Below are 25,449 nucleotides of genomic sequence, written 5' to 3' on the forward strand. Positions count from 1 at the left end.
CAAATAATCTCCAAATTGGAGTTATTAACAAAAATAAATAAATCTTTGCAAATAAAATGGAAACAGAAGATTTTTCTTGAATCTTTATAGCTTCTTGTCTTGACATAAAATTATTCATACTTATTCATATTTATGTATAGAAAGAAACAGTTTTAGGAATATCTCAAAAAATGCATTTTGAAAATTTCTTTGAGTTCCATAAACAAGTTCCAGCACTGAATGAGTGAATAGATGCTTAAGTCCCTAATATACATATATATATATATATATATATATATATATATATATATATATATTTTTTTTTTTTTTTTTTTTTTTGTGGCACAGTTACTACTATGCAGTTCATTCTATAAGGACTTATCTGTCCATTCATCCATTTTATTCATCCTCTTTCCTTATGTCCTTATGAATCTAAGAAAATCAGTCCTTTGTGCCCTGAAGACCTTTTCTACACATATGCCTATATGCTGCCATTGAATTGAACCAATTGATATATTTTGACAAAGTTAGATCCATGGTGTTATTATCTATATATGCACACATTCTTGCAGTTTTCTTTTTAATTAATCTAACAGCCATAGTAGTTTAGGTAATCACCACATTGTTATGTGGCAAATCTTGATTGAAAGGAAATAGTTGAATGCACTAAATGGAGGGTTGTGTTTTGGTTCAGAATTTCTCTTTTTACAGAAGGTTTTGAATAATGTAAATGGAATTTAAAATCACATATATGGTGCTAAACAAGCTTACACTCAGCAACACAAAGATATATAGTTCTTGAATTCATAATGTCATGAGAATATTCACTTATGATTTAAGAGTATATTACATCTCTATTAACTCCTTTTTATTCTCCCGGTAGGAGATTTTTAAGTACCTGATAAAATGAATAATTCTAAACAAATGACTTAAAAATTCAAGCTTTACATATTAAAAAAAGTATTCTTCTGGAGTAAAAAAAATGTTTTCTAAACCCTAAAAGAAACTTATATTGTTTTTGTGTATTTAAAACATTTTAGCCTTGAGTATAGCGATTAAAGGTTGATCTCTCCTGTCATTTGTTTCTCCCCAAATTTTAACTTCATTACTGATTTATCATTAACCTTTTTTACAAAAAAGGAAACCATTTTTTATGATTTCCAACTTGCTTGCCATTTACCAGTTTCTTATAAATCTCTGACTTTAGAAATCGAGGAAAAGAATCCTTGGCCATAAGACTATAGATTAACTTCTGAGCCTCATCAAAACATTTGAGAGTTGGTTCTGCAATATTCTTTGAGATGAGGTCCCTGGTACTGAAGTCAATGTTGATCTGTGGAAATAAGTTTGCATATCATTACATTAGTTTAATCAAGGAATACATGGTTTATACAGATGGTAGATGCACATATTATATAATTTCTTTTCTAAACACAAAGTTAATCTGATGCAAAACAGCAGAAAGGTCATACATTTATTTTCTGTAGTGTAGAACATATGTTTGGTTTAATTATATTTCCTAGGTTGAGAGGGTTGGCATTGACAGAGAACACAGATAAAGCCTTATTTTGAGATTATAAACAAAAATGGGACGGTGAAAAATCAAACAAGATATTTCATGTTTTTAAATTTCTTTTCCTGCAAATCCTTTTCCCTTAGTACTTTGACCCTAATACTTACAATGTACTCTCCATAGACAGAACAATAAATAGAACTTACTAGATTGGCTTCTACCAACCCATCCTCATTTTCATACTTCCCCTTGTTGTTTTCCCACACATCATTGCTTTTCATTCTGATTTGTGTTTCTTTTTGTTTGCCAAAATAAAGCAAATAATATCCCCCTCTTCATTGACTCCCATGCCTTCCACAGAATAGATCTGTATGTGTATGCGTGTGTGTGTGTGTGTGTGTGTGTGTATCCCTGTCCCCATAACATTACTATACATGAGTATTCCCAGCAAGATCTAATAGAGATCTATTATAGTAGACACACCATTCATCTGAAAATTTGTAAAATGCCCCAAACCTTCTTGTCAAGATACTTGTCCAACTCTACACAAATTCCAGGGTATATTCTGTGAAGCAGAAAATTTCATATCCAAGTTTTCTAATTTAAATGGAAAATATTCATGAAGTGCAAAAGAGATTTGAATCATAGATTTAAAAACATGAAAGGCAGGTGCTGTATCTGTCTTATTCATCTTTCTATTTTCTGGTCTTTAGCAGAATATCTACCATATAATAAGAAATCAATAAATATTAGTTGAATAGAGTTAAAGTATCTCTTGGCAAAATGGAAGAGATTACAAAAATGCCATAATTTGGGGGTCTGGTAAAAGAAAGACTATAAATGATAATTTTTGCTTATTAAATGGAGGTTAAAAGAGGAGGACATACCTATAATCAAACCTTTCCTCAGCTACTTACTTGCTATTCATATGAATGAAGTAAGTTCTATCATTTCTTTTAATCTTCGATTTCCATGGTATAAAAGGGAATAGGAAGAGCATCTATCTTAAACTGTTTCAAGGACTAAATGAGATAAGTAATATCAAAATATTTTAATATTGTTGTTCCAGGAAGAAAAAAAGAAGAAAAACTTTTAATTTGAAAAGAATCATGAAAAGGCCACTATTTGTTCACAGATGTTCTTTGTTGAGAGACACCAGCTACTCAGTGATCCCACATCTGCACTTTTATTTCTCTGATCATCCTTTGCCATCATCCATCAAAGTCTCAGGTTCAATGCTGCAACTTCCTGAAGACCTCAAAACCTGGAATCAATTTCTTCTTCGTTATACAGGAAGATGGTACAGGACAGTGGAAAGACTTTGGGATAATTTTCTCATCTGTGTTCTAACACTTAGAACCTTGGTGACCAGAGGGGAGTTATTTTAATATTTCTGAGCTCTACTTCCTCATGTTTAAGCTAGATAGTTCTTAACTGAGTTGTTACAAGGAATGAAACGAAATGATCCATATATTCACTGATTTCACAAATATTTATGAGTATCTATTATGTAAAAGTGCTTTCTATACTTGGGAAAAGATAACCAACAACTAAATAAATAACATAATTTTAGATTTAAACTTGAATGATGAGAAGAAGCGAGTCTTCTAAGGATCTGGGGCAAAACATTTCTGGCAGAAAAAAAAAACAATGAAAGCAAAGTCCCTGATGCAAGAATTTGTTATGTTCTGAAAAGCTGCTATGCCTGGATGGCTGGAGTATAGAGTGTGACAAAGAAAGTTCCTGTAATGAGAGTTGCCTACGAGTCTTGTAGGGCTTACGTGAAGTGTAAAGAGTTCTTATTTTTCTGCTAGAAGCACTAGGAAGACCCTGAAGAGTTCTGAGGAGGGAAGTGGCATGATGCCATGTCATGAACCTAGTATACCGCCTGCCTCATAGTGGGGATCAGTAAATAGTGGCCGACGTCAAGCTCTTGCAGTGGTTTTTAAACATCTAGGGTATTCTGTTTCATCAATCCTATCTTGTGTTGTGGGGATATGAAGATAAATATTGCCTGTTCCCTCCCTTAGCCATGCTGTTAATTGTTTAATGGCATCATGTGCAATTTGTTTAACTTTGTATCCCCCATAATAGTAAATATAGCAATTTGGCTCACTGAGGTATTCATTCATTGGGTGAGTTTTCACTGACAGCAGGGCTGGCACGTGCCTGGTACACAGTGCCGGCTTATTCTTATTTTCATCAGAACTGAACACTTGCAGTAACTCCCCATTTCCTATTTGAAAACTCCAAAGCCTTGATTTTGGCATTCATGGACTTTACAACATAGTCCTACCTGATGCAATGTTTTCTCCTCTAGGTGTGCCCTGTGTTTCTACCAAGCTGGACACTTCCTTTCAAATTCCTTATATTTTCCCGCTTACGAACACTTTATTTCGTACCATCCTAGTCTAGCTGAAAGTCACTCCTTTCACCATCTTCTATGTCTGTAAGGCTACATTCAAGTACTATCCACCCTATGTCACTTAGGCTATATTTACATTTTGTGCATCCCTCTCTATGCCTTGAGCCATGTAAGGACTCAATAAATATGTACTGAATAAATAAAGTAAAAAAAAAAAAGTTTCTATATCTGTTAAAAATCGTGTTTAAATTTTGAAGAAAACTATTCCACTTCAGCATAATACCAATAAAATAGGTTAAAATTGTTCTTCTGACTTACCTCTCTTATTTTTCTGACTTGTCTGTTTTCCTACCAAGGAGCTGCCAACATCAGCTATGATAGCTGAGTGATGAGCAGATATACTAATCCCAGGAGATAATTAGTAGTCTTAAGAGACTCTGTCTTGGCAATTCGGCTTAATGTCAGTGACAAAACATCACACCCACATGTTTGTATAAATGTCATTATTTTCCTCCAAGTTCTTCAAGCTCAAAACATAGGAGTCATCTCTGACATTTCTTTTTTCTCTCATCTCTCTCTATTTTTCCCCCTCATTTGCCTTTTCTTTTGTAATTTTGTAATGGTCCTTTTCACTCATATTTCTCCAGTTTAGTCTTTTATAATGGAATTTCTTTCCTAAATTATGAAATTTACCTCTAGTCTGATACCTCTTCCTATAATGTCTTTTGTTTCCCTCCTGAACATGTGAAAGCATAACTACACCAGTTTCACCAAAATATCACTTTCATTGTATGAATATTCAGCTGAAAACCCATTATTTTTAGTAACATAAGCTTTACGTATCTTACCTTGGCATTTGAACTTCCTCACACCCAGAGTCCGATGCGCTGTTTCAAAATCTCCTACTTGTCCTTAGCAATATCTATAAAACTGGTCTACTTTCTGTTCCTGAAGGAACTCTTGTACCTAAAGCTCTTATTTGTGCTGTTTTCAGCATCTAAGATCCCTTTCACCCCCACGATTTTATTCTGTATAGATTTTCCTTACCTTTTATGATTTATCTTAAGTTGAATGTCCTCTGGGAAGCCTTCCTTACCCACAGAAGGAAAGTCACTATAATTTCCTTATCATTACACACTATTTTGATTTAAAGTTTTTAAGATATTTGATTTCTTGATTAAACAGATTTAGATACAAAGGCTTCTGTTTTTTTTTTTTTTTTTTTAATTTTTTTTTTCAACGTTTTTTATTTATTTTTGGACAGAGAGAGACAGAGCATGAACGGGGGAGGGGCAGAGAGAGAGGGAGACACAGAATCGGAAACAGGCTCCAGGCTCCGAGCCATCAGCCCAGAGTCTGACGCGGGGCTCGAACTCACGGACCGCGAGATCGTGACCTGGCTGAAGTCGGACGCTTAACCGACTGCGCCACCCAGGCGCCCCCAAAGGCTTCTGTTAATATTAAGTATCCAATCTGATTATCAGAGAAAACAGATTTGTCACTACAAAGAGAATTCAATAGTTCATGACATGGAACTAACTCTTTTTGTATCTGTTGTCTTTTCCCTATTTATTTTGCTAATTCCCTTTTTCTTTGCATGCCTCCCAAAATATGCATTCTTTCATCTATACGAAGTCTTCTCTCCCTAGATGTTTTCCTTGATTACTCTGTTTTCATCCCTGGCAAAATATTTGGACACTGGCATTATCTCTAAAATAATCATAATGATATTTAAATATGATTATTTTAACTGTAAATAATAATTGTTGCTATTTATTAAATATTAGTACCGATATACTAAGTCTTTATATGGCTGTCTTATGTCACGTGCACACAACTATAAGATATACAGTATTATTATCCCCATTTTTCTGAGGGTAAAAACTAATAAATATCTGAAAAAGTAGGCATTTCATTTGTAATCTTTCCTAGAACTTATTTATTTGAAATATTTTATTGAGTGGGTGCTTAGAAGTTGTGTGAAGGATCTGAAGAGGTGATTAAAGTGAAAAGTCCATCAAGAAGACAGATTTTGAAAAGGCAGTTCAAAGGAACTGAGATTTTAAGCAAATCTTTGAAGTACTGTCATGAATAGAGATTAAGGAAGGTAATTGCAGATGGGTGGGTAAGCCAGAAGAAGCCTGGTGGGGTTTGAGAGGAGGAAAGACAAGAACCTGGAGAGGCATGAAGGCACCAGATTATGTGGGACCTTGTAGTTCTCATTAAAGAATTCTTACTTAACCTGAGAGCAAGGAGGAGAATTTTAAGTAAAGGGGTGATGTACAAACATGTTTGGAAAAAAAACCAACAAAAAAAACATGCCACTGGTTGCCATGTGGTGTGATAGCTGGGTGTGTTTAAAAGGAAGAAAAATGAAAAAAAAAATCAGAAGTTCAGGTGGTCGGTGATGGTGAATTCAACTGTGTAATTAGTGGGACATGCACATATTTTAAAGATATCTAGAAGGTAAATGGGTGGAGCTTGTGATTGAATAGTGAGCTGGGATGAGGGACAAAATCTTTAAGAACGGCTGGATTTTAACAATATTCTGAAGAATGAGGTGACAGAAAGTGTTGATGGATTGGTCATGGGGTGTGAGTGGAAGAGAAGAATCAAGGATGACTACCAATTATTTCACCAGAGCAAACAGAAGAACAGAGTTGCTATTAACTAAGATTGGGAGACTCAAGTAGAAGATAGTTTTGAACACAAAATCAGGACTCAGACTTGAATTTGTTAAGTTTGAGCTGCCCTTTAAACATTTTTTTAATGTTTATTTTATTTTTTTTTTTATTTTTGAGAGGGAGAGAGACAGAACATGAGGTGGGGGGAGGGGCACCGAGCGAGAGGGAGACACAGAATATGAAAAAGACTCCAGGCTCTGAGCTGTCAGCACAGAGCCCGACGTATGGCTTGAACTCATGAACCATGGGATCATGACCTGAGCCCAAGTCGGACCCTTAACTGACTGAACCACCCAGGTGCCCCCTTGAGCTGCTCTTTTAAAGAAATAGAACTAGAGGAAATTCCTGGCAGAGTGAATGTAAGCAGAAAGTAAGTCAGTCAGAGAAAGACAGATATCATATGTTTTCACTCATATGTGGAATCTGAGAAACTTAACAGAAGACCATGGGGGAAGGGAATTGGAAAAAAGTAGTTTCAGACAAAGAGGGAGGCAACCATAAGAGACTTAAATACAGAGAACAAACTGAGTGTTGATGGAGGTGCGGGGGGTGGGGGGCAGAAGGAGAAATGGCTGATGGGCATTGAGGTGGGCACTTGTTGGGATGAGCACTGGGTGTGGTATATAAGCAGTGAAACATGGGAATCTACCCCTGAAGCCAAGAGCACACTGTATAAACTGTATGTTAGTTAAGTTGACAATAAATTATATTAAAAAAAGAAAAGAAATGAGGATTGCCTTCCCTCATTATAGTGTATGTTGGGTTATGGGTCTGCACAGCAAAAACAATTGTTAAAGAGCAGTCAGTAAGGAGGGAAGAGATCAAGTCTTAGAAGTCAATTAAAGATAGTATTTCAATTAAGAGAGAGTGATCGGGGCGCCTGGGTGGCTTGGTCGGTTGGGTGTCCGACTTCGGCTCAGGTCACGATCTCACGGTCTGTGAGTTCGAGCCCCGCGTCGGGCTCTGGGCTGACGGCTCGGAGCCTGGAGCCTGCTTCTGATTCTGTGTCTCCCTCTCTCTCTGCTCCTCCCCAGTTCATGCTCTGTCTCTCTCTGTCTCAAAAATAAATAAAAGTTAAAAAAATTAAAAAAAAAAAAGAGAGAGAGAGTGATCAATTTTGTTAAATGCCCCCTGAAAAGTCAATTTGGGTGAGATGTGAGAATTAAGCTATCAAAATTGTCACGTCTTTTCTTCTCAAAATGCCTTGAATTTTCAGTAACCGGTGGAAGAAGTGAAAAATGTTGGGCCTAATATATATATTCTGACATAAATTTCTTTAAAAGAATCACTTCTGGGGCATGTCTGTCAACCATACCCTCAACTTTGCATTCATTTCAACTATGATTTTTGGCTGAGTTCTACCAGAAAATACATGGATGGATTTCTATCTCAAAAAGTAAGACAGAAAAGATGTTGAGCTCAGAGTAGACCAAAAGTGAGATCCATCAGGAAGTGGCCTTCTAAAGATGCACACTTTCCAATTGTATGGTATTGAGGGACTCCTGAATTGCTTGGGAGTTACAGGGCAGCTTAGACTTCGCTGAGCAAACTAATAGGTCCAGAGCCTGTGCTGAACAGTGTGTCAGTTGAGGAAATAAACAGAGATATATTATTTCCTAATATGATAGTTACTTGCATTGTGTTTGTAAAGATACTCTTTAGTTTCAAGGACTCCTTGAAATACAATATTTAATATGCTTATTTTTCAAAAGATTATAAATTATCTTAGATATCTGAGACCACTGCACTGTCAATCTCAGAAAACAAGAATTGTGGTTCTTCCAGAATGACAGCTGAGATGTCATCACAACCATTTAGAGGCTTTTAAATTCTGTCAGTTTTGAAAAGGCCTTGACACTGGTGACATTGACAGCAATCCATTGCATTAAAATGACTGCCTTCTGAATGATGTTTGTGGTAGTTGTTTAAAAACAATTTTATTCTAAAGATCCAGAATATTTTAGTACCCATGTGATTTTGTTAACTACAAGGCATGCCAGCCAAATTCCTCTTTGCTACACCAGTGGTTTTTAAATTCTTTTGGTTTTCAACAAATTATTTTATCAGGAAGAATACATTTTAAAGTGTACCATTTGGCTTTTCTGTGACCCTAAACTGTGCTTTATATAATTTTACATAATTTGAATGAAAAGTTTTCAATTGTGTTCTCACATTCAAATTAGATAGCCTTGTCCTCATTTAGAATGTATAGTGTAGCAGGAGACTGTCATTATGCAAAGGGTGTGTGCATGCATATGTAAAACACCTTACTAAAATGGAGCAGGCAGCATCTCAGACCTCATTCACAACAGAGCTTAAAAATTACTATTCAAATTAAAGCCGCCTATAATCATGTTTTTGGTTACATAATTCTATTTAATCACCACTAACACCTCTTCTATTACTTCATTTTTGGCATCATTAAAGGCACACGAATATTCTGAAATATATTCTCAAGGGGCTATTAAAGTTGAAAATAGCCAAGTTTGTAACATCTAGAAGGAATTCATCCCTGCACAAGACTTTATCCTTTTGTTCTTATTGGCTTTAGAGACAGAAATAAGTGACACGAATCGGGAGGTAATGCTAACATCTCAAACTGGGCAAAGAAACAAAAGAAATCATAACATATGAAATCACACAAATTGCTAAAAATAATGTACTTAATATGTATGGATAATGTATAAGGATTGCTAAAAATAGACATACATAAGCAAAGCTATCTGGAACAGCTGCAGGGGAGTCAGATTGACTGGCTTCATTCAACAGCACAAACATACTAATCCAAGATTAATTTCAGTAGCACAGGGATCCATGGAAGTTCAAAAAACACCTGAGTATTTCTGTTTTCCTTTTTTTTTGTAAGAGAGAGCAAGAGTGAGAGAGCTTTTGCGTGCATGTGTGAGTAGGGGAGGAGCAGAGGGAGAGGGAGAGAGAGAATCTTAAGCAGGCTCCACACCTAGTGCACAGCCACATGTGTGGCTCGATCCCACAAACCGTGAGATCATGACCTGAGCCGAAATCAAGAATTGGATCCTTAACCTACTGAGTCACCCAGGCACTCCTGACTGTTTTCTTTTTGAGTTGAAATGTAGCAACCAATTTTTCAGAGGCCCGGAATGATACTGCAAATTATTTGGAAGAAATACTCCCACAACTCTTTTTTCTCTTAATGCCATATTTGAATCTAAGCTTCATAGCTTAAGAAGTTATACAAATTAAAGAGAAATAAAGCTTTTGTTAGAAAGGAAGATAGACTCTATGTGCCAAGATAATTTTATACTTTTGCCTTTAGCATAAACATCAAGGTTTCTGGGCTATTTTGCAAACATATAAGATAAATAGATCTGAAGAAAGGAATTTGAAACCTAAAAGCATGGGCTGTAGACCTCTCGCCTCGTGGTCTGTTGTATCTTAATGATGCAGGGCTCATTACTTTTTCTCTAGGGCTCAGTTCATTTTCATCCGTACAATGTGGATGATTGTGATACCTCCATAAGATGGTGACAACGATGATCGGATGAGAGTCCACGTAGAAGCACTGTGCACATGTTACTCATGGGTTTCTTTAGCTGTGTTTTCCTCCCTTCCTCCTACCCCACCTCCTCCTCAATTTGCTCCTTTTTCTCCTGTCTCTCTCTTTCTTTTTCATAGACCCTTTATTTTCAGAGGCAGAAATTATTGGGCTCCAGGAGGTGAATTACCCCAGTTTGCACTGCGACATACAGTAGGAGGCTTCCTTCCCTACTGGACTAGATTCTAGGCACTGGCTGATCCTTTTCTCCACTGTTCTTCCTTTCCTTTCTTCCCTCCTATTGTGTTTTATTTCCCTCTATACTCCCATTACTGGTCAAAGCTCATGAATTACTTCTTTTGAGATATATTTTATCACCCCCTAGAATCGGATTTTCCTGACGCATGCTACCACATTACCTGTATTTCCCTACTGCAACTCTCATGAAAGCTTATTGTAATTATTTTTTAACTGGAGTCCTCCCATCAAAATGGTTAGCTTTACCTGTTCAAGGATTCTTTCCTTTTTCTTATCTGCACCAGCATGATTCCTGACATGTATTAGACACTTAGTGATTAGTACACCAAAGTTAGGAAATTAATAAATAAGCTAACTCATTATATCTGGAGATGATTCTAGAGTTTGGGGGGGGCACTGTTGATAAGCAGCAACTTGTGGGGTAGGACAAAAACATCAACACACTGGGGAAATGGCACTTACAAATGCAAAGAAAAGTTTTGAATGTAAGATGGAGAATACAAAATTGGCAAGACAGTTATATCCAGAAGTGCTTCTAAATGCCCATTTTCATGGGCTTCTCTCTACCAATAATTCATGTATCTGTTTCCTTAGCTCATGACTCCATTTAAATCTAATCTTAAAATAAAGGCCTTATCTCAATATCTTGTCTCACTACTATTCAATTATTATATCCTTCTAGGTTTAATGCAAAGAGTTTCCTCTGTAACTTTTTTTGGTTTTGCACTTAATCATTTGTTGCCTTGCTATTTTTTCCTAGTTCTATAAATTTCATTTTTAAAAACCCAACTAGATTCAAAGTTTTTTTGAGTCAAACCATAGTTTCAACCTATTTTATTTTCTTGCATTTCCTTATCAAGCTGCCTGCTTCACACAACATATTGCTTTATACTTATGTGTGTGTGTGTGTGTGTGTGTGTGTGTGTGTGTGTGTTAATTCTGTTCTCCAGCCTAGACTGAGCTTTTCTTCCATGGAGGTACTTTATCATATATGAGGGTGAATAGTAGGCACAGAATAAGCATTTACTGTTGTGAAAAAAAAATGCCAATAAATAACATTATACTGCCTTAAAAATAAAAGCAAAAAACCAGACACAGATATTTTAAAAAGTGTCCTGCACCCTACTCATTAAAATACCTTCTTCTTTATGACTATAGTTCCTGCTTTGTCTTATGAATTATGGTGTCTTCACATTTAATAAATACATTTAACAATTAAGTACTTCACACCAATATCCTTTGACTTAAAAAACTGCCAATGTATTTGTTCCTGGATTGAATAATCCAGGATAATATGCAGTTGGATTTTGAATTTATATAATTTTAAACATCCCACTGTTGTATGATTTAGAACATTTTCTAATATCACAGAATGATGACATAAACATTTCTCTCTTTAATCACATATTTTTCCATCCTGACCAATTTTCTTTTCAATATAAAGGAATGATATAAACATAATATATATAAGTGATATTGATATAACATGAATATTTAAAATATGTCAGTGTCTTAGCTAATACAAAAATATTATTTGAATTTTTTTGAAGATTTCCATTCTTTTGAGACGAAGTATTATTTTCTTAAAATTTCCAAATATTATGAAATATTATGAAATTCTTTCCAAATTAAAGGAAGAATGAATACAAGTTTAAGAACTTTTCCATTACCACCTAAAGGTACGTAATGTGTGTTAAGTAGAAAATATTGCTTGAAAATATTTTAACATTATTAAAAATAATTTAAAAATATTGCTTGTCTAATAATTTTCTCATTTTCAAATCACTTACTTAAAATACTTGGGTCATACTTTTTTTTTTTTTTTTTTTTTTTAATTTTTGGGACAGAGAGAGACAGAGCATGAACGGGGGAGGGGCAGAGAGAGAGAGGGAGACACAGAATCAGAAACAGGCTCCAGGCTCCGAGCCATCACCCAGAGCCTGACGCGGGGCTCGAACTCACGGACCGCGAGATCGTGACCTGGCTGAAGTCGGACGCTTAACCGACTGCGCCACCCAGGCGCCCCGGGTCATACTTTTTTTTTCCTCAGCATTTTCTTCTAAAATTATTCAGGTATAGTCCATTCAATGAGTAGTACTTTTTATTTGAAACTAGTGATTTGCTAACATGTTTGTATAATGGTTGTTTTCAGGTTGAAACTATAGCCCATAAGGCTATAATGTGACTTGTTTTTTTTTTTCAAAAAGAAAGGGATTACAATTTCTTAAAAGCTGTTCTGCATAATGTAAACCATTGACATGTGGTCCCATTCATCATTCTCATGTGTGTTCTGTGGTTGTTACATGCTTGTTTTATAAATGCTTTCTTAGATGAGGAAACTGAGGCTCAGAGAGATAAAGCAGCTTACCACAAAATTACAGGATTTGAATTAGATCTAGGTATCTCTAAATTTCCAATTTTCCATTACATCACACTAACTCTCTATTAGTGTAGAAACCAAAGGAACTGTAACACTGTAAGTGAGAGGGCATAAAGGCCAGTTACAATTATTATCATTTCTCTTAGAGACCAAGAAGTTCATTTTTTTTGCTGTTTTGTTCAACGTGCTGTCTTTGCCTGGGAAACTGAGAACCATTAGTAATGTCAATTTATAGACAGGGATTGTTTATTGTAAATTTAGTATAATCTAATTGTAAATTGTCTAAGTGCATAAATTAAAAATTGTTAAGTTATGATAGCAACTTTATAGATGAGGAAATAAAGACACAAGAAGTGGAAAAGAAAATAAACAGGAATTAATAGACATTCGGATAAGATGACTTTGCCATTGTCCTTTACTTTAGGGTTTGCTACCAAGGAAATTGGTTATAATTTTGATTCTTTGTAAGAGTCACTTGTACAACTACAACCGTATAACAAAATGGAGAATATTTTCATACAAATCTCATTCTTAAGTAACTGTTTTTACTTATGAAAATCATGTCTTCCAGCTTCCATATCAAATATATCACCTCATCTTGTTAAGTCTGCCTACTAGATAAATCTAGAATACTTCCCATCTTTTCTTTATCTTTACTGCTGCCTATCCAACTTCACCCCCCACTTCTCATTAGCAATATCAAAATGTTTGCAGTTTCTAGAAAACACCGGGAAGCTTTGTACCTCCATGTTGTATCACCATGTCCTCAGTCTGAAATATTCTTTCTTCAAATGCCGACTTGGTATTACTCTTTTCATGACATACATTTTTCATGTGGAAATTACCCTGAAAAAACATCCCTTAACTCTCCAGATTTGATCACTTTTCCAGTGTGCTAAAATGAATTTTAAATGTGGCTTTATTATTATATTGCTTTTTGTATATTTGGCTGGTTTTATTACAAGTCACTATCTTCTGTTTCATCACTTCACTGTGTGGACAGGTATTCAAAAAATAGATTTAATGACTCAACATACTCACAGTTGTAATAAAATTAAACTAAAGCTGATGGACTACAGGGAAATATCTTGAAGACTGTGATTGGTATATAATATAAGAGGCAAATGCCCTTTAGTAATTTGGGAATTGAAATTTAATAATTTGTTGAAATAGAAACAACTAATGGCAAATAATAGGAAAGATAATGACTATTTCAAATATATATATATATTTCTTTGTTTTCAGTGAATTTTGTCATATTCAATAAAAACATTTTTAGACACTTCAAGGAGAAAACATAATCTACTACTTGAAAAGCAGTCATAAATTTAGTTATATTTATTTAGCCAATTTAATTAGATGGACAAATTATAAAAAGCTGTAAAATTCTTATATCCTAAAATAATGACTGTGCTGTTTGTTTAAATTATTACTGTGTAAATTTATTTTAGAAGACAAGACTAGGAAAACAAAACTGTTTTGTCAAAATTGATAATTTATTATATATTGTAAGATTGAATGAAAAGGTGGCATTTCTTATTAGAAGACTTTTCATGCAAATGTTTGAGAATGTTATTCTAAAACAATCACTGTTAATTAGATGAATTCATAAAGAAGAAAAAAATCTGGCTTTCAAATCAATATCACAATAAATAGTATATCTTTAGAGCTGATTTCAAAGCCTTTTAGGGAATGACACATTAATCAACTTGACAAATCTCATACACTATATTTTCAATTTTCCAGAATTATTTATTGATTCTTAGATGGTGACTGGGAAATGAATGTTAAAATAGCTCCACAGCAGTTAAAAATCCACCCCCTACCTTTACCACCCCATGAATTCAAGGCTGTGCTTTAGTGGCTCATATATATGCCTGTAAAGTTATACTAGCCAATGTATGCTGCAGTAATTAATGTCCAATTAAAACTTGAACTACTGCTACAGCAACTTTATGTCCTGGACTTTCCAAAAGTGTTTTCATTTCACCTATTTTGTTCTTTGTCCCCATAAGTACAATAACCCTTCTCACACCATGAATCCTAATTTTGTATCAGAAAATATGATAACTGTCCCTTTGGAGGAAACTGATATTTTACCTCTATTAGAAAAATGACTTGTACCAGAAGTTTCTATTTGGTACTAGTAATGCAGTGTAGCTTTCCGTTTGCTATTTATGCATTAAAACTCTTTGCTTACAGGATATCATCAACGGGGAACGGAAGTGGTTTTAAATTATAAATTGCTTAAACTTTAAAGTAAAATGTTAAAGGGGTATGTGAAGATGATCACAGTCTTGGTTCTGAAAATGAAATCAAATATAAATGAGGTGTTACACACATTGAACACTTTTTGGGGAGCTATTATCAGTCTTTCCAGGTTTCTTTCTAAGGCGTTTTCTACTTTCCTGACCTTAAAGCAGCGCAGGTGGGTCCTGATCACATAAAACAATGCCTCACACCTTTGGCTCATTTTTGCCATTAAAGAAATAAAGGTAAGCAAACCCTTCTTTTGAAAAATAAGACATGACATGCCATAATGTGGACATCCAAACTATTAAAAATGAAGAATTCATAATGTTGGTTAGTAGCTGTATTCCCCCCACATATTATTCTTAATTTGTTAAATAAATTATTCTACTCTAGAATTCTATTCCATGTTGACTACCATGATTTACAACAGGAAAAACCAAAGTGAGCTTGAAATGCAACAACACATTTAAATAGCATTTCTGTAGGATTAACTTTAGAGCAATTTAACTTAAGACAATAAATACTATTTTTCAAGAGTATGAATGTCGTACTAAAGAAACAAAACTTCTGGTCAAAGTTTTGGTCAAAGAAACAAAACCTGGCACATAACAGTGTTGAAAAATATTTGCTGAATCAGTGAAAGATAGGATCATCTTAAGACACTTCTATTGGAGTTTACAGACATTTTCAATTTGAATACATAGCGACAATTTGATTTCCCTTTAGATGGATTTAGTGTCTTATAATTGGGAGCACATTTGCTAGGAGATGAATATTCACTATTCTAGAATATTCTACTCACCTCTTTAGGGGCATCAGCTTCAATGAATTCAGAATAAATCATCTTGGCTTTAGAAGCCATCTTTTCTGCACTTTCTGTTTTTTTGAAGTCTTCACAGGCAAGCCAGAACTCAACATTTTCTTCACTAAACTCTGATTTTAGAAATGTTCGAAAAGCATCTAGACCAGCTGTAAAATACAAAAGAGAAAAATTTAAGAAACATTCAGTGCAGTATACATAACCAATATGAATACGTTGTATGATATGAGCATTTACTTAGTATTCAGTGGCAAATGTTTATCATCCTTCTATATATACTTATGTTTTTGTCTTTAAGTGTAGAAACCTTATTTTTGATCAGTAATCATAAACATAAAATAGTCTTGTCTCTATGTATCCAATTAGCTCCACTAACAATTAGCTCCACTAACAAAGAAAACCTGTACTTTTCTTTCTAGATCTGAAATGTCTAGGAGTTGCGTTTAGGGGAAAGTCTTTTTTTTTTTTTTTTTGTTTATTTATTTTTGAGAGAGAGAGAGAGAGAGAGCAGGGGAGGACAGAGAGAGAGGGAGACACAGAATCCAAAGCAGGCTCCAGGCTCCGAGCTGTCAGCACAGAACCCAACACGGGGCTTGACTCACAAACCATGAGATCATAACCTGAACCAAAGTTGGACGCTCAACTGACAGAGCCACCCGGGCACCCGTAGGGTAAAGTCTTGATAGCAGTTACTTTATGGGAAACTGCATAGGCTTTAGCTTTCTACACCCAATGCACTAAGCCCAAATGAAGCTAATGATGTTAAAAGCAATTTCAAGTAAGAATATCTTTGTTACCTTGAGTTGGTGAGGAAGCACAATTTGATGCTAAGGGATTAGATTGTGTGGGTTTGGGCTCAAAGCAAAGAAGGAAGGCATTTATTAATTTTGGATGAATATATTGGCCAATTCTAATCTCTAACCCAGGAAAATAATGGGCAAAATACTTGGAGTGAATGCTTTTCCTCTTGATGTAGCGATAGGCAATTATAAGTCAATGAGGCAAATAAATGGCCTTTTCCCCAATGTTACCTTAAATAAAACACTGATGTCCCTCCAATCTCCCTCATGGCACCTACTGTAACATAGCCTGTTCATGGTGTTTTTCTCCTGCTCCCATGTATTCTCCTGAGCATGGATTTGTTCAGAAACTTTAGACCAGGGGCTGCAAATAGGCCCACATACTTGCAGGCTGTTTACTTTGCCTCGATTAGTATATGCTATTTCCTTTGAATTTAATAACAACAGCTAGTGCTTGCAGCCTATGATTCCCATATGCCTTATCTCTCCCCATCATTTTACTTTCAGTCAAATTTACACATGTGTTATTCCTTGTTCTCATAGATATTTGAGTTTATGACCACCTGTTTAAACTGTTCTTTTCTTTATTTTTTCATCAAAATGTGCCCTGAAATATTCTTCTTTGGCATATATAGAGCTCATTCAAGAAGGTAATTCTTGCTAAATTGTTTAGTGATGAGTATGGTTAGGAGTGTGCTTTTTGTTAGCAGGTAAGAAAAGTCATTATCAGATTCCTGCAGTTGGTGGACTAAGCCAGTACCTTGAGTTCACATTATGCGGTTTCATAGAGTGTACCCTTCTGAGGTTGGTAGTTGTTTATAAATGAGACTATGGATTTTTCTGAGGAGGAAAATATACATCAGTGCTTTTGCCTCTGGGAGGGATCTTGCCTCTGGGAGGGTACGTTGGTGGCTTTCTCTTCCATCTGCCACGAGGGTCCCCTAGCATGTCCTCAAAGCAGCTCTTCCCTGACTGTGTGCTTAGAGACCTGATCCTTCAAGTTCCAAAGCTGGGACTAATAAGCTTGTGGAGAATCAGGGGAAAGGGAAAATTAACTAGTGAAAAAGAAAATGTTAGAGATAGTTTATGAAAAAGAAGCCAAAGTCAGTTGTTTGTAGGTTGCTGCAGGTACGAAGCAAAATGGTTTAGTGAAAGAAAATGGGAAAGGCTTCAAGGGAGCAAGATTAAAATGTCTAAAAACACTGGATTAAAAATAAATTTAACCATTTTTTTATTATTCGAAATAGCGTTGAAATAACAAGTCATGGCAAAAGGTTATCAGGTACCAATTAAAATTCTCAGTAGAAATATTGGAGAGTGTGGATGTCGTTAATATATGATCACTATAAAAAATTCAATTAACTGCACATTTATTGCATTTAAAAATACATCCAAGAAGCTTCTGTGACACAAATTTAGGTTATAAAAATCCTCTTAGTAACAGTCAATTAAAATTTCCATGAGTTTTGTCCAAACAATGATGAATTTGAGGGGTCAAAACAGAATTGATGCTAAAATCTATTTTATATAGAGAATGAAGTATACTTTAAGGATACGGGAAGAATGTAGATTCCTGTCTGGCAATATTTTATATGTGTGTCGTTAAGGTATATGAGGCTTCCTCCCAGTGAGGATTATCTAAATGCATCTTAGAGAGATGGGAAGTTAGAGATCAAGAAACTTACTATTTTCTCACATCCTACCATTTTAACGAAGGACCACTCTGAGAGCAATTATCGGCTTCTCTCCCCCTGCCATCACTAGGTTTAGGGCACAATGGAACAGAATAAACAGCTAAAACGAGTTAGCTATCCTTGTCTTGAACACACTATTTTACTGAACTCTGCTTCTATTCTATGTATACAATATGAATGATCAAAAAATGTCATGTGACTTTGGAATAATATGCTACATATGATTAAAATGATATCATCTGAGAGCACTCTCTACAAATTGGAATGGCTACTGGTTAGAAAAATGGAATAAACAATAGGTGTTGAAACCTATCTGAGAGCCTATGTGTGGTACCTGTAAGACATATTCCCAAGATGACAAAATAACTAGATAATTTGGTGAAATCATTTAGCTGTTTAAAGCATTAAGAAGCATTTTCTTTTTGTAAGCTGTTTTTGGTATTATAAAAAGCAAAAACCAACAGCTACTCAAATGAATCTGTGTGTCTTCTACTCTATGTGGGCACAAAATAAAAAAGATCAGGAGATATGTTGAGGAAAGCATTTGCCTTCAGCTCAACATCTTCTATGCCTCTGTTCTGTGGTGTTGGCCCCTGGATCTCCCCTTCTCTGGAGCCAGCCGGATCACCACCTGCAGAGATACTTTCTTAAGGCTTTTTGTAAACCTGATCTGTCCCACTTGTTATACACTTAAGTAGAAAAGAAACACGCCATTCAAAACTTATAAAAATGCAATTCCATATCTTTGATGTCTTTGGTATATGTTCTTAATTGGATTCTAGGAGCAACGTGGATTCTTTTATGTCTATGCTTTAGGAATTAGTTATTTAAGAATCATAAAATCAGAGTAATTTTGTTTAATCCAATCCAATTTTATATATGAATAAGCAACTATGAAAAATTCACCGAACTTTATTATGTTTTAAACTTTTCTAGGGACGGCTGGGTGGCTCAGTCGGTTAAGCATCTGACTTCGGCTCAGGTCATGATCTCACAACTGGTGAGTTCGAGTCCACTGTCGGGGCTCTGTGCTGACAGCTCAGAGCCTGGATCCTGCTTTGGATTCTGTCTCCCTCTGTTTCTGTCCTTCCCCCATTCATGGTCTGTCTCTCTCTGTCTCTCAAAAACGAATAAACGTTAAAAAAAAACTTTTCTAATATTCTGATATTTACTTAACAAATTTAAAGTGGAAATTCCATTTGATTAGTACCAACAATACTAAATTTTAAATATTTTAAAATATATGTCTCTGTAGTGCCATTTCTTTTTCCTGTATGCAATAGAACTGCTGCAAAGCAAAATTATCTATAACAGAAACAGAAGTTCCAAATGATTACTTTGAATCAAATTCTAGGGTATTTTATTTATAATTGGCCCAAATTGCCTTATTGAGCCGTATTAAATATAAATATAAACATCCACACAGGTACATATTAATACATTTAAATATGTTTTTGTTTTCACTAGAAATTAGAATATCAGTTGGAATAAATACTTTAAAAAGTATTTTTAGCTTCCAAGACATGAAAAAGCAAGTCATTTATTTCAATTTTCAACTTTTCAATAGTTTGTGTATTTGTTTCAACTTGTAGCAAGAGCAGTCATTATACATACATCAAATGATAATGAGTACAAAAAAATGACAAATTTCTCACTTCCTATTTGGGATTTTCTTTTTGTGTTAACGTTTTGAGTTTCTATAATCTTGTCTTATTTTAAGTCCAACCTAATTCCATTTAGGTTTGAGACCTAAATTTGTGACTGTTGGAAATCTTATACTTCAAATATTGATCAAACTCATATTTTATGATGACTACAATGTTCAGAATTTAATGATTTACTTTTAATCGTTATATTTTTAAACTTAGTTGTATCTTACCTTGATTGGTTAAAAGTGTGTCCATATTTTCAGACCACGCCATTGTTTCTGTTGTTGGTGACCTGTAGAAACAACATCTACCCTTGACAATAGCATTGTGATCTTTTTCTTCTATAACCTACAGTAATATTTGAGATATGTGTATTTGTTGAGTTATGTAATTTAAAAGCACCATTAATCAAACTGCAAAAGGTAAGCAAAAATTATTTAATGTTTTTCATAGTGGACAGCAATAGCAACATAAAGTGGTATATAATTTGATATCAGCAAATTACTTATTAATGCTTAAATGTTATTAATATTCGTAAATTCTTATATTCTAATAAAGGTGCAAAGGAGATATTGCTCATGGTTCTATGAAGTATATTGAGTTTTTCTCAACTATAAATATATTAATTGTTAATTTACATGGCATTACTCTATTCTATTTCTGAAAAGTTTTCATGATAGCAGTAGTGATAAGTGAACTATTTTCTGAGTTTTCACAATATATAAAATTATCCATGTCATAATTGTGTATATCAAAAAAGTAAAAGAAAATTTCAGTTAAGAATTTCTAACATGTGATGATCTTGAAAGTATTTATTTATAGTATTTTGAGAAGATTTTACCCCACTCTGAGACAGACCTTATTTCTCCTAAGACTGGTATGCTTCCCATTCTGGGATGATTTATTTATTTTTTTAAATTTTTTTTTTTTCTTCAACATTTTTTTTTTTTTTTTTTTTTTTTTTTTTTTTGGGACAGAGAGAGACAGAGCATGAACGGGGGAGGGGCAGAGAGAGAGGGAGACACAGAATCGGAAACAGGCTCCAGGCTCCGAGCCATCGGCCCAGAGCCTGACGCGGGGCTCGAACTCACGGACCGCGAGATCGTGACCTGGCTGAAGTCGGACGCTTAACCGACTGCGCCACCCAGGCGCCCCTGGGATGATTTATTTAAATCTAGGTATCTGTCAGGACAGAGTAATATCTTTTCCAAGGAAGTCAAAAAATTTATAGACTTAAGTCTTCTGAAGAAGGTATACTTTTGGGGATATGATGTAGAAATAGTAAATCAGGTTTAAGATATAAATTTTCTGAGATGCAAATATATCATGCATTATTCCCCTTAATAAACTAAGATCCTGATGAGATAAGCTCCCAACCATAGAAAGCATCTGCTACCCAGAAAAAAAACTTAGATCATGTAGCTGTGATGTGCAAATGACCTACTTATGGAAATGCATGGGCTAATTTTTGAAAGTTTTTATTAAAACAATTGATAATAAAATAGAGTCTCATATCTAGTAATTCTTATAAATTTTACATTTGCATGTTAAGGTGACTAATCTTGAATACGCTTTGTGAAGTGATCTCTATGCTTTTATATCTATTACTTCCTATAATTTGCTGCCATTTTTATTATTTGTGTTGGGATTGAGTGTGCTTTCTTCTGTGGTTGCAGATGTGGTTGTATTTTCAGATAATAATGGCTGTCCTCATTAGAGGGTGCATAGAGAGGGCTCTGTGACTGGGAATTCATTTTACTATCTTCCATTACTTACATTTCCTGTCTGAGATTTCTTTGCTGGTGGTAGACAGATGATTTTTCTTTCTCCCTTGATTTATTAAATCTTAGGGACACAAGATTTTCTGTGAAACCATTTTGAAATTGTGGGTTTTCATCTAAATGGACACTTAAAAAATTTAGTTGTTCAATTTCTATTTTTCATTAATGGAGAATGGGACTGAACCTTAGATTTAAATCTACATTGAAGAGCTTTTGTGCACTATAAAACCTGTTACTCTAACAAGCTTATGTGATAATTCATATGACTCAAATATTGGATCTTGTAAGAATTCTACCAAATAGTGCTAAAATCATCACATGGTCTCCTAATGTGCAAATGTCTAAAAATATATCTATTTGAAGACTGATATTTAGTGGTTAACAGATTATTTTTAAAAAGCCTACTTTCCATGAGTGGAATACATGTAAGTGAACAGGGCAGTGAGGAGTTTTAAGACAAAGCTTGGCTGCACAGTACACCCACTTTGAATGAGGAACAGCTACCAAAAAAAAAAAAAAAAAAAAGCACACATACACACAAACAAACAAACAAACAAACAAAAACCACTGAGAAACAATCTAGGCAAAAAGCATTCAGGGATGAAAATACACTTCCCCCATTGTGTAGGTTCTCTGATGAAATATTGTTATTTTCCACCACCAAGAACAGTATGTCTGGTCAAAAAAATGTTTGTTGAACATAGAAACAAATAATGAAGGAATGACCAAACCCCAAATAGTGGCGGGTATTAAAACCTTCAGTGGAGGCAGCGCAATGGCTTTCAAGATGCTGGTAGATGACAGTGATAAGACGATTATTGAAAGTTATAGTTGAATGGCATTAGCATCAAAGCGTGTAATGGTGGAAGGAAGAGGAGACATGATGCAAAAGCATCATTGGGAAGCGACAGACTACAGACCTCACTCCCATCCCTAAGAGATGTGAAATTGGAGAAAATGGACAAAATCCATTCTGAAGTCATCAAGGCAAGTCATGTCATTTAGGGAGAGCCAGATTTTGCATACACTGAAAGCAAAAGGAATATTCAGTGAAGACCTTATCAGAAGTAAAGGAGTTTTAGGAATGGAAGTATTGAAGTAAATGGTAGCTATTCTAGTTATCTTCATTAGTGTAGGAAAACAGTAAAAACAAAAGAAGAAAACAAAGTCTGAAAATGGTGTGATACCAAGGACAAGAGAAAAAATGTAATGTTTTGAGTTAAAGAGATATACTAGAATATAATTTTCTACAGATAGAGAATATTATAGGTAACAGAATTAGAGATACTGGGATATTCTAGTATTATTTATGGTCCACCAAATGCTGCATTATTATAAAAGGTAAATTTGCCTTTCAGCTCTCTGAAAGAATACCTCTGCAGGTGTGTGATAATTCCTGGAATGCTCTCAGCTCACAATTTTCTAACCTATTTCAAGTTTGACTTGAAAGGTTCAATTTTGACTACCTGCTATGATGGGAGGGTTGGTGGTAACACAGTATTTACTTTTCAGAAGCTAGGTGAAATGCAACTATTTAAAGAAATAATGTTCTTAATTTTCTGTTTAAAATGTTAACTTCTGGGTTGATTGTATATTTATAATTCTGTGGAAGAGTAAGTTATTATTATATATGAATAAGCTGAAAGACAATATTTTTAGTAGCATCAAAATGTACAACAATGTATTGAATGTTTGCAATCTATACCACATGGTGTTCAGCATGTCATATACTTTACCTTATTTAATCTTATAAATGACAATGTGTTTTAATCCTATGTTACAAATGAATAAAGAGCCTCAGAGATGCTAATGACTGGCACAATACCTTGCATATACTAATAGACAGTTAGAATTCAAGCACAGGTATATCTCCTTATGACCCAAACTCTTTTTACACTTTTTCCTTGAATGAATAGGTCAATATGCATATGCGTGTACTTTGTTCATGTTTTGGAACATTTATTTTTTTTTTTATTTTTTTAAAAAATTTTTTTTTCAACGTTTTTTATTTATTTTTGGGACAGAGAGAGACAGAGCATGAACGGGGGAGGGGCAGAGAGAGAGGGAGACACAGAATCGGAAACAGGCTCCAGGCTCCGAGCCATCAGCCCAGAGCCTGACGCGGGGCTCGAACTCACGGACCGCGAGATCGTGACCTGGCTGAAGTCGGACGCTTAACCGACTGCGCCACCCAGGCGCCCCTGGAACATTTATAATAAATAATTTGAAATTGCATTTTCTCTGATAGAGTTTATTGCATTTCACACAAATATTTCCTCTAAATAATAGCTGAGTTGCAGTAATTGCGGACTCAATAGAAGATTTTCAGAAGACAGATTCTTAAATGTCACACGTTATCAAATGAAAATAGGACATTTCTCATGTTAGACGTGAGAATTATGTTTTATGTTTTAAAAAATGCAACTATATAAATGTTAAGAAAGAAACTAGCGAATTCAAATTGGTGAAAAAAAGAAGGTGGCTAATTTAAAAATGTACTAACTTGGTTAAATTTTACCTGACACGTGTTACCTTGAAAAAATGGACAATGTGCCTCTCTGCTATTTCTCTCTGTTTTTAAATTTTGTTTTGATTTTAGTTTTAACTCGAACAGAGCTTTTGTCTGACTGTCTGAGTGTGTGCATTTCCTGAATAACTGTGATGCATAATCAGAGTAACTTTTTGTATGTGTATGATTTGCCATGAAAATTCACCATGTATCTGGAGCCAAAATTGCACTTAGTGTTTCATGGGGTTTTGGCTGATTTCCTTTCTGTTTCCTTCATTAAGCGAACACCATCAAGGCCAGCAGTCCCCATATTATGTGTCCGGAGAAGAGCCAGGCCAGATGGGAACTGCGTGAAAGCTACCAGTTATCTTGCTAATTGTGCCAGCTAGAACCAGTTGTATTGCATTAAAAAATGTGGAATCCAACAACTTAGCTGTTCACACTCAATTAGCAGTGTGCTGGAGAATGGGAAATTCAAGCAAGGGGTCCATGTGCTCCAGGAAGTGACAGCTGCTTCCTTACCCAGCACTTAATATCTGTTTTCAAATTTCTCAATAAATATTGCAATAATGAATAATTTTCGCAAGGATCAGACATATCTATGTCTCGAACTCTTAACATTTCATTATTTTGAAAAGCTTCACATAAAGAAAGCTCACCGGTTTTTCTCCCTTTATAACCTTGCTTTATATTAGCAAATATAAAGAACTAACTGCAAAAGCAAGTCATGAGCTGTTGACATATTTTAGAAAAGAAGAAGAAATCAATAGAGAAAGGGGAAGAAAATCAATCAGTAAGAAAGACAACAATTAACATATTTATCAGAAATGAAGGAAACAAAACATCGAGACTAATGAAGGCTCAAGTGTTTCATTTGTACCTCTTCTGAGATAAAAATAGCTTTAAAAGGCAACTCACTTCACTGGCATTTTTCGTTCCACTGTCTGACTGTCACAGATGATGTCGAATTTCTCTTTCTGACTGATCTTCAAGCTGAAGGTAATGTGACAGCAGGAACATTACAATTAGTATGCAAATACCTATCCCCTGGGTTACAAATTGGCATTCTTTAAATCATGCTATGCTCAGCTCTTTTCATTTTGTTGTTAACTTTTCACTGGTCAAAACACTTAAACTTCTAAGTAACAAATAACTCATTGAATAAATGTGACATTTCTCTGAGTCTGTGGCATAACTGAAATAAATTCCATTTGAAAGTTTGGTTCCTAAAATTCATATACATCCATTTA

At 34.8% G+C, this 25,449-nt stretch overlaps 1 protein-coding gene and 1 long non-coding RNA gene across 2 annotated transcripts in view; one reads left to right on the forward strand and one right to left on the reverse strand.

Annotated features, from left to right (window-relative positions):
* LOC131496343 (uncharacterized) overlaps positions 1-4,140 on the forward strand; it is a 368,341-nt gene extending 364,201 nt beyond the window's left edge. Inside the window, exon 3 of the long non-coding RNA XR_009254445.1 lies at positions 2,566-4,140. This is a non-coding gene — a long non-coding RNA (uncharacterized LOC131496343). The remainder of the gene's footprint in view (positions 1-2,565) is intronic.
* On the reverse strand, positions 1,109-25,128 carry RGS21 (regulator of G protein signaling 21). Its single transcript, XM_058701831.1, has 4 exons — positions 25,118-25,128; positions 20,140-20,216; positions 15,749-15,915; positions 1,109-1,312 (listed from the first exon to the last, which is right to left on the reverse strand). The coding sequence occupies exons 1-4, from the start codon at positions 25,126-25,128 to the stop codon at positions 1,109-1,111; spliced, it is 459 nt and encodes a 152-aa protein (XP_058557814.1).
* Positions 25,129-25,449: the final 321 nt, after the last annotated feature.

Source organism: Neofelis nebulosa, chromosome 15, assembly GCF_028018385.1.
Source record: "Neofelis nebulosa isolate mNeoNeb1 chromosome 15, mNeoNeb1.pri, whole genome shotgun sequence".
Lineage (NCBI taxonomy): Eukaryota > Metazoa > Chordata > Mammalia > Carnivora > Felidae > Neofelis > Neofelis nebulosa.

Excerpts from the sequence above, each read along its gene's own strand:
- RGS21 (XM_058701831.1), bottom strand. Across the intron at positions 15,916-20,139 it reads CACACTTTTAACCAATCAAG|CTGGTCTAGATGCTTTTCGA; the intron begins GTAAGATACAAC and ends TGTATTTTACAG. Across the intron at positions 1,313-15,748 it reads AAGCTGATGCCCCTAAAGAG|ATCAACATTGACTTCAGTAC; the intron begins GTGAGTAGAATA and ends TTATTTCCACAG.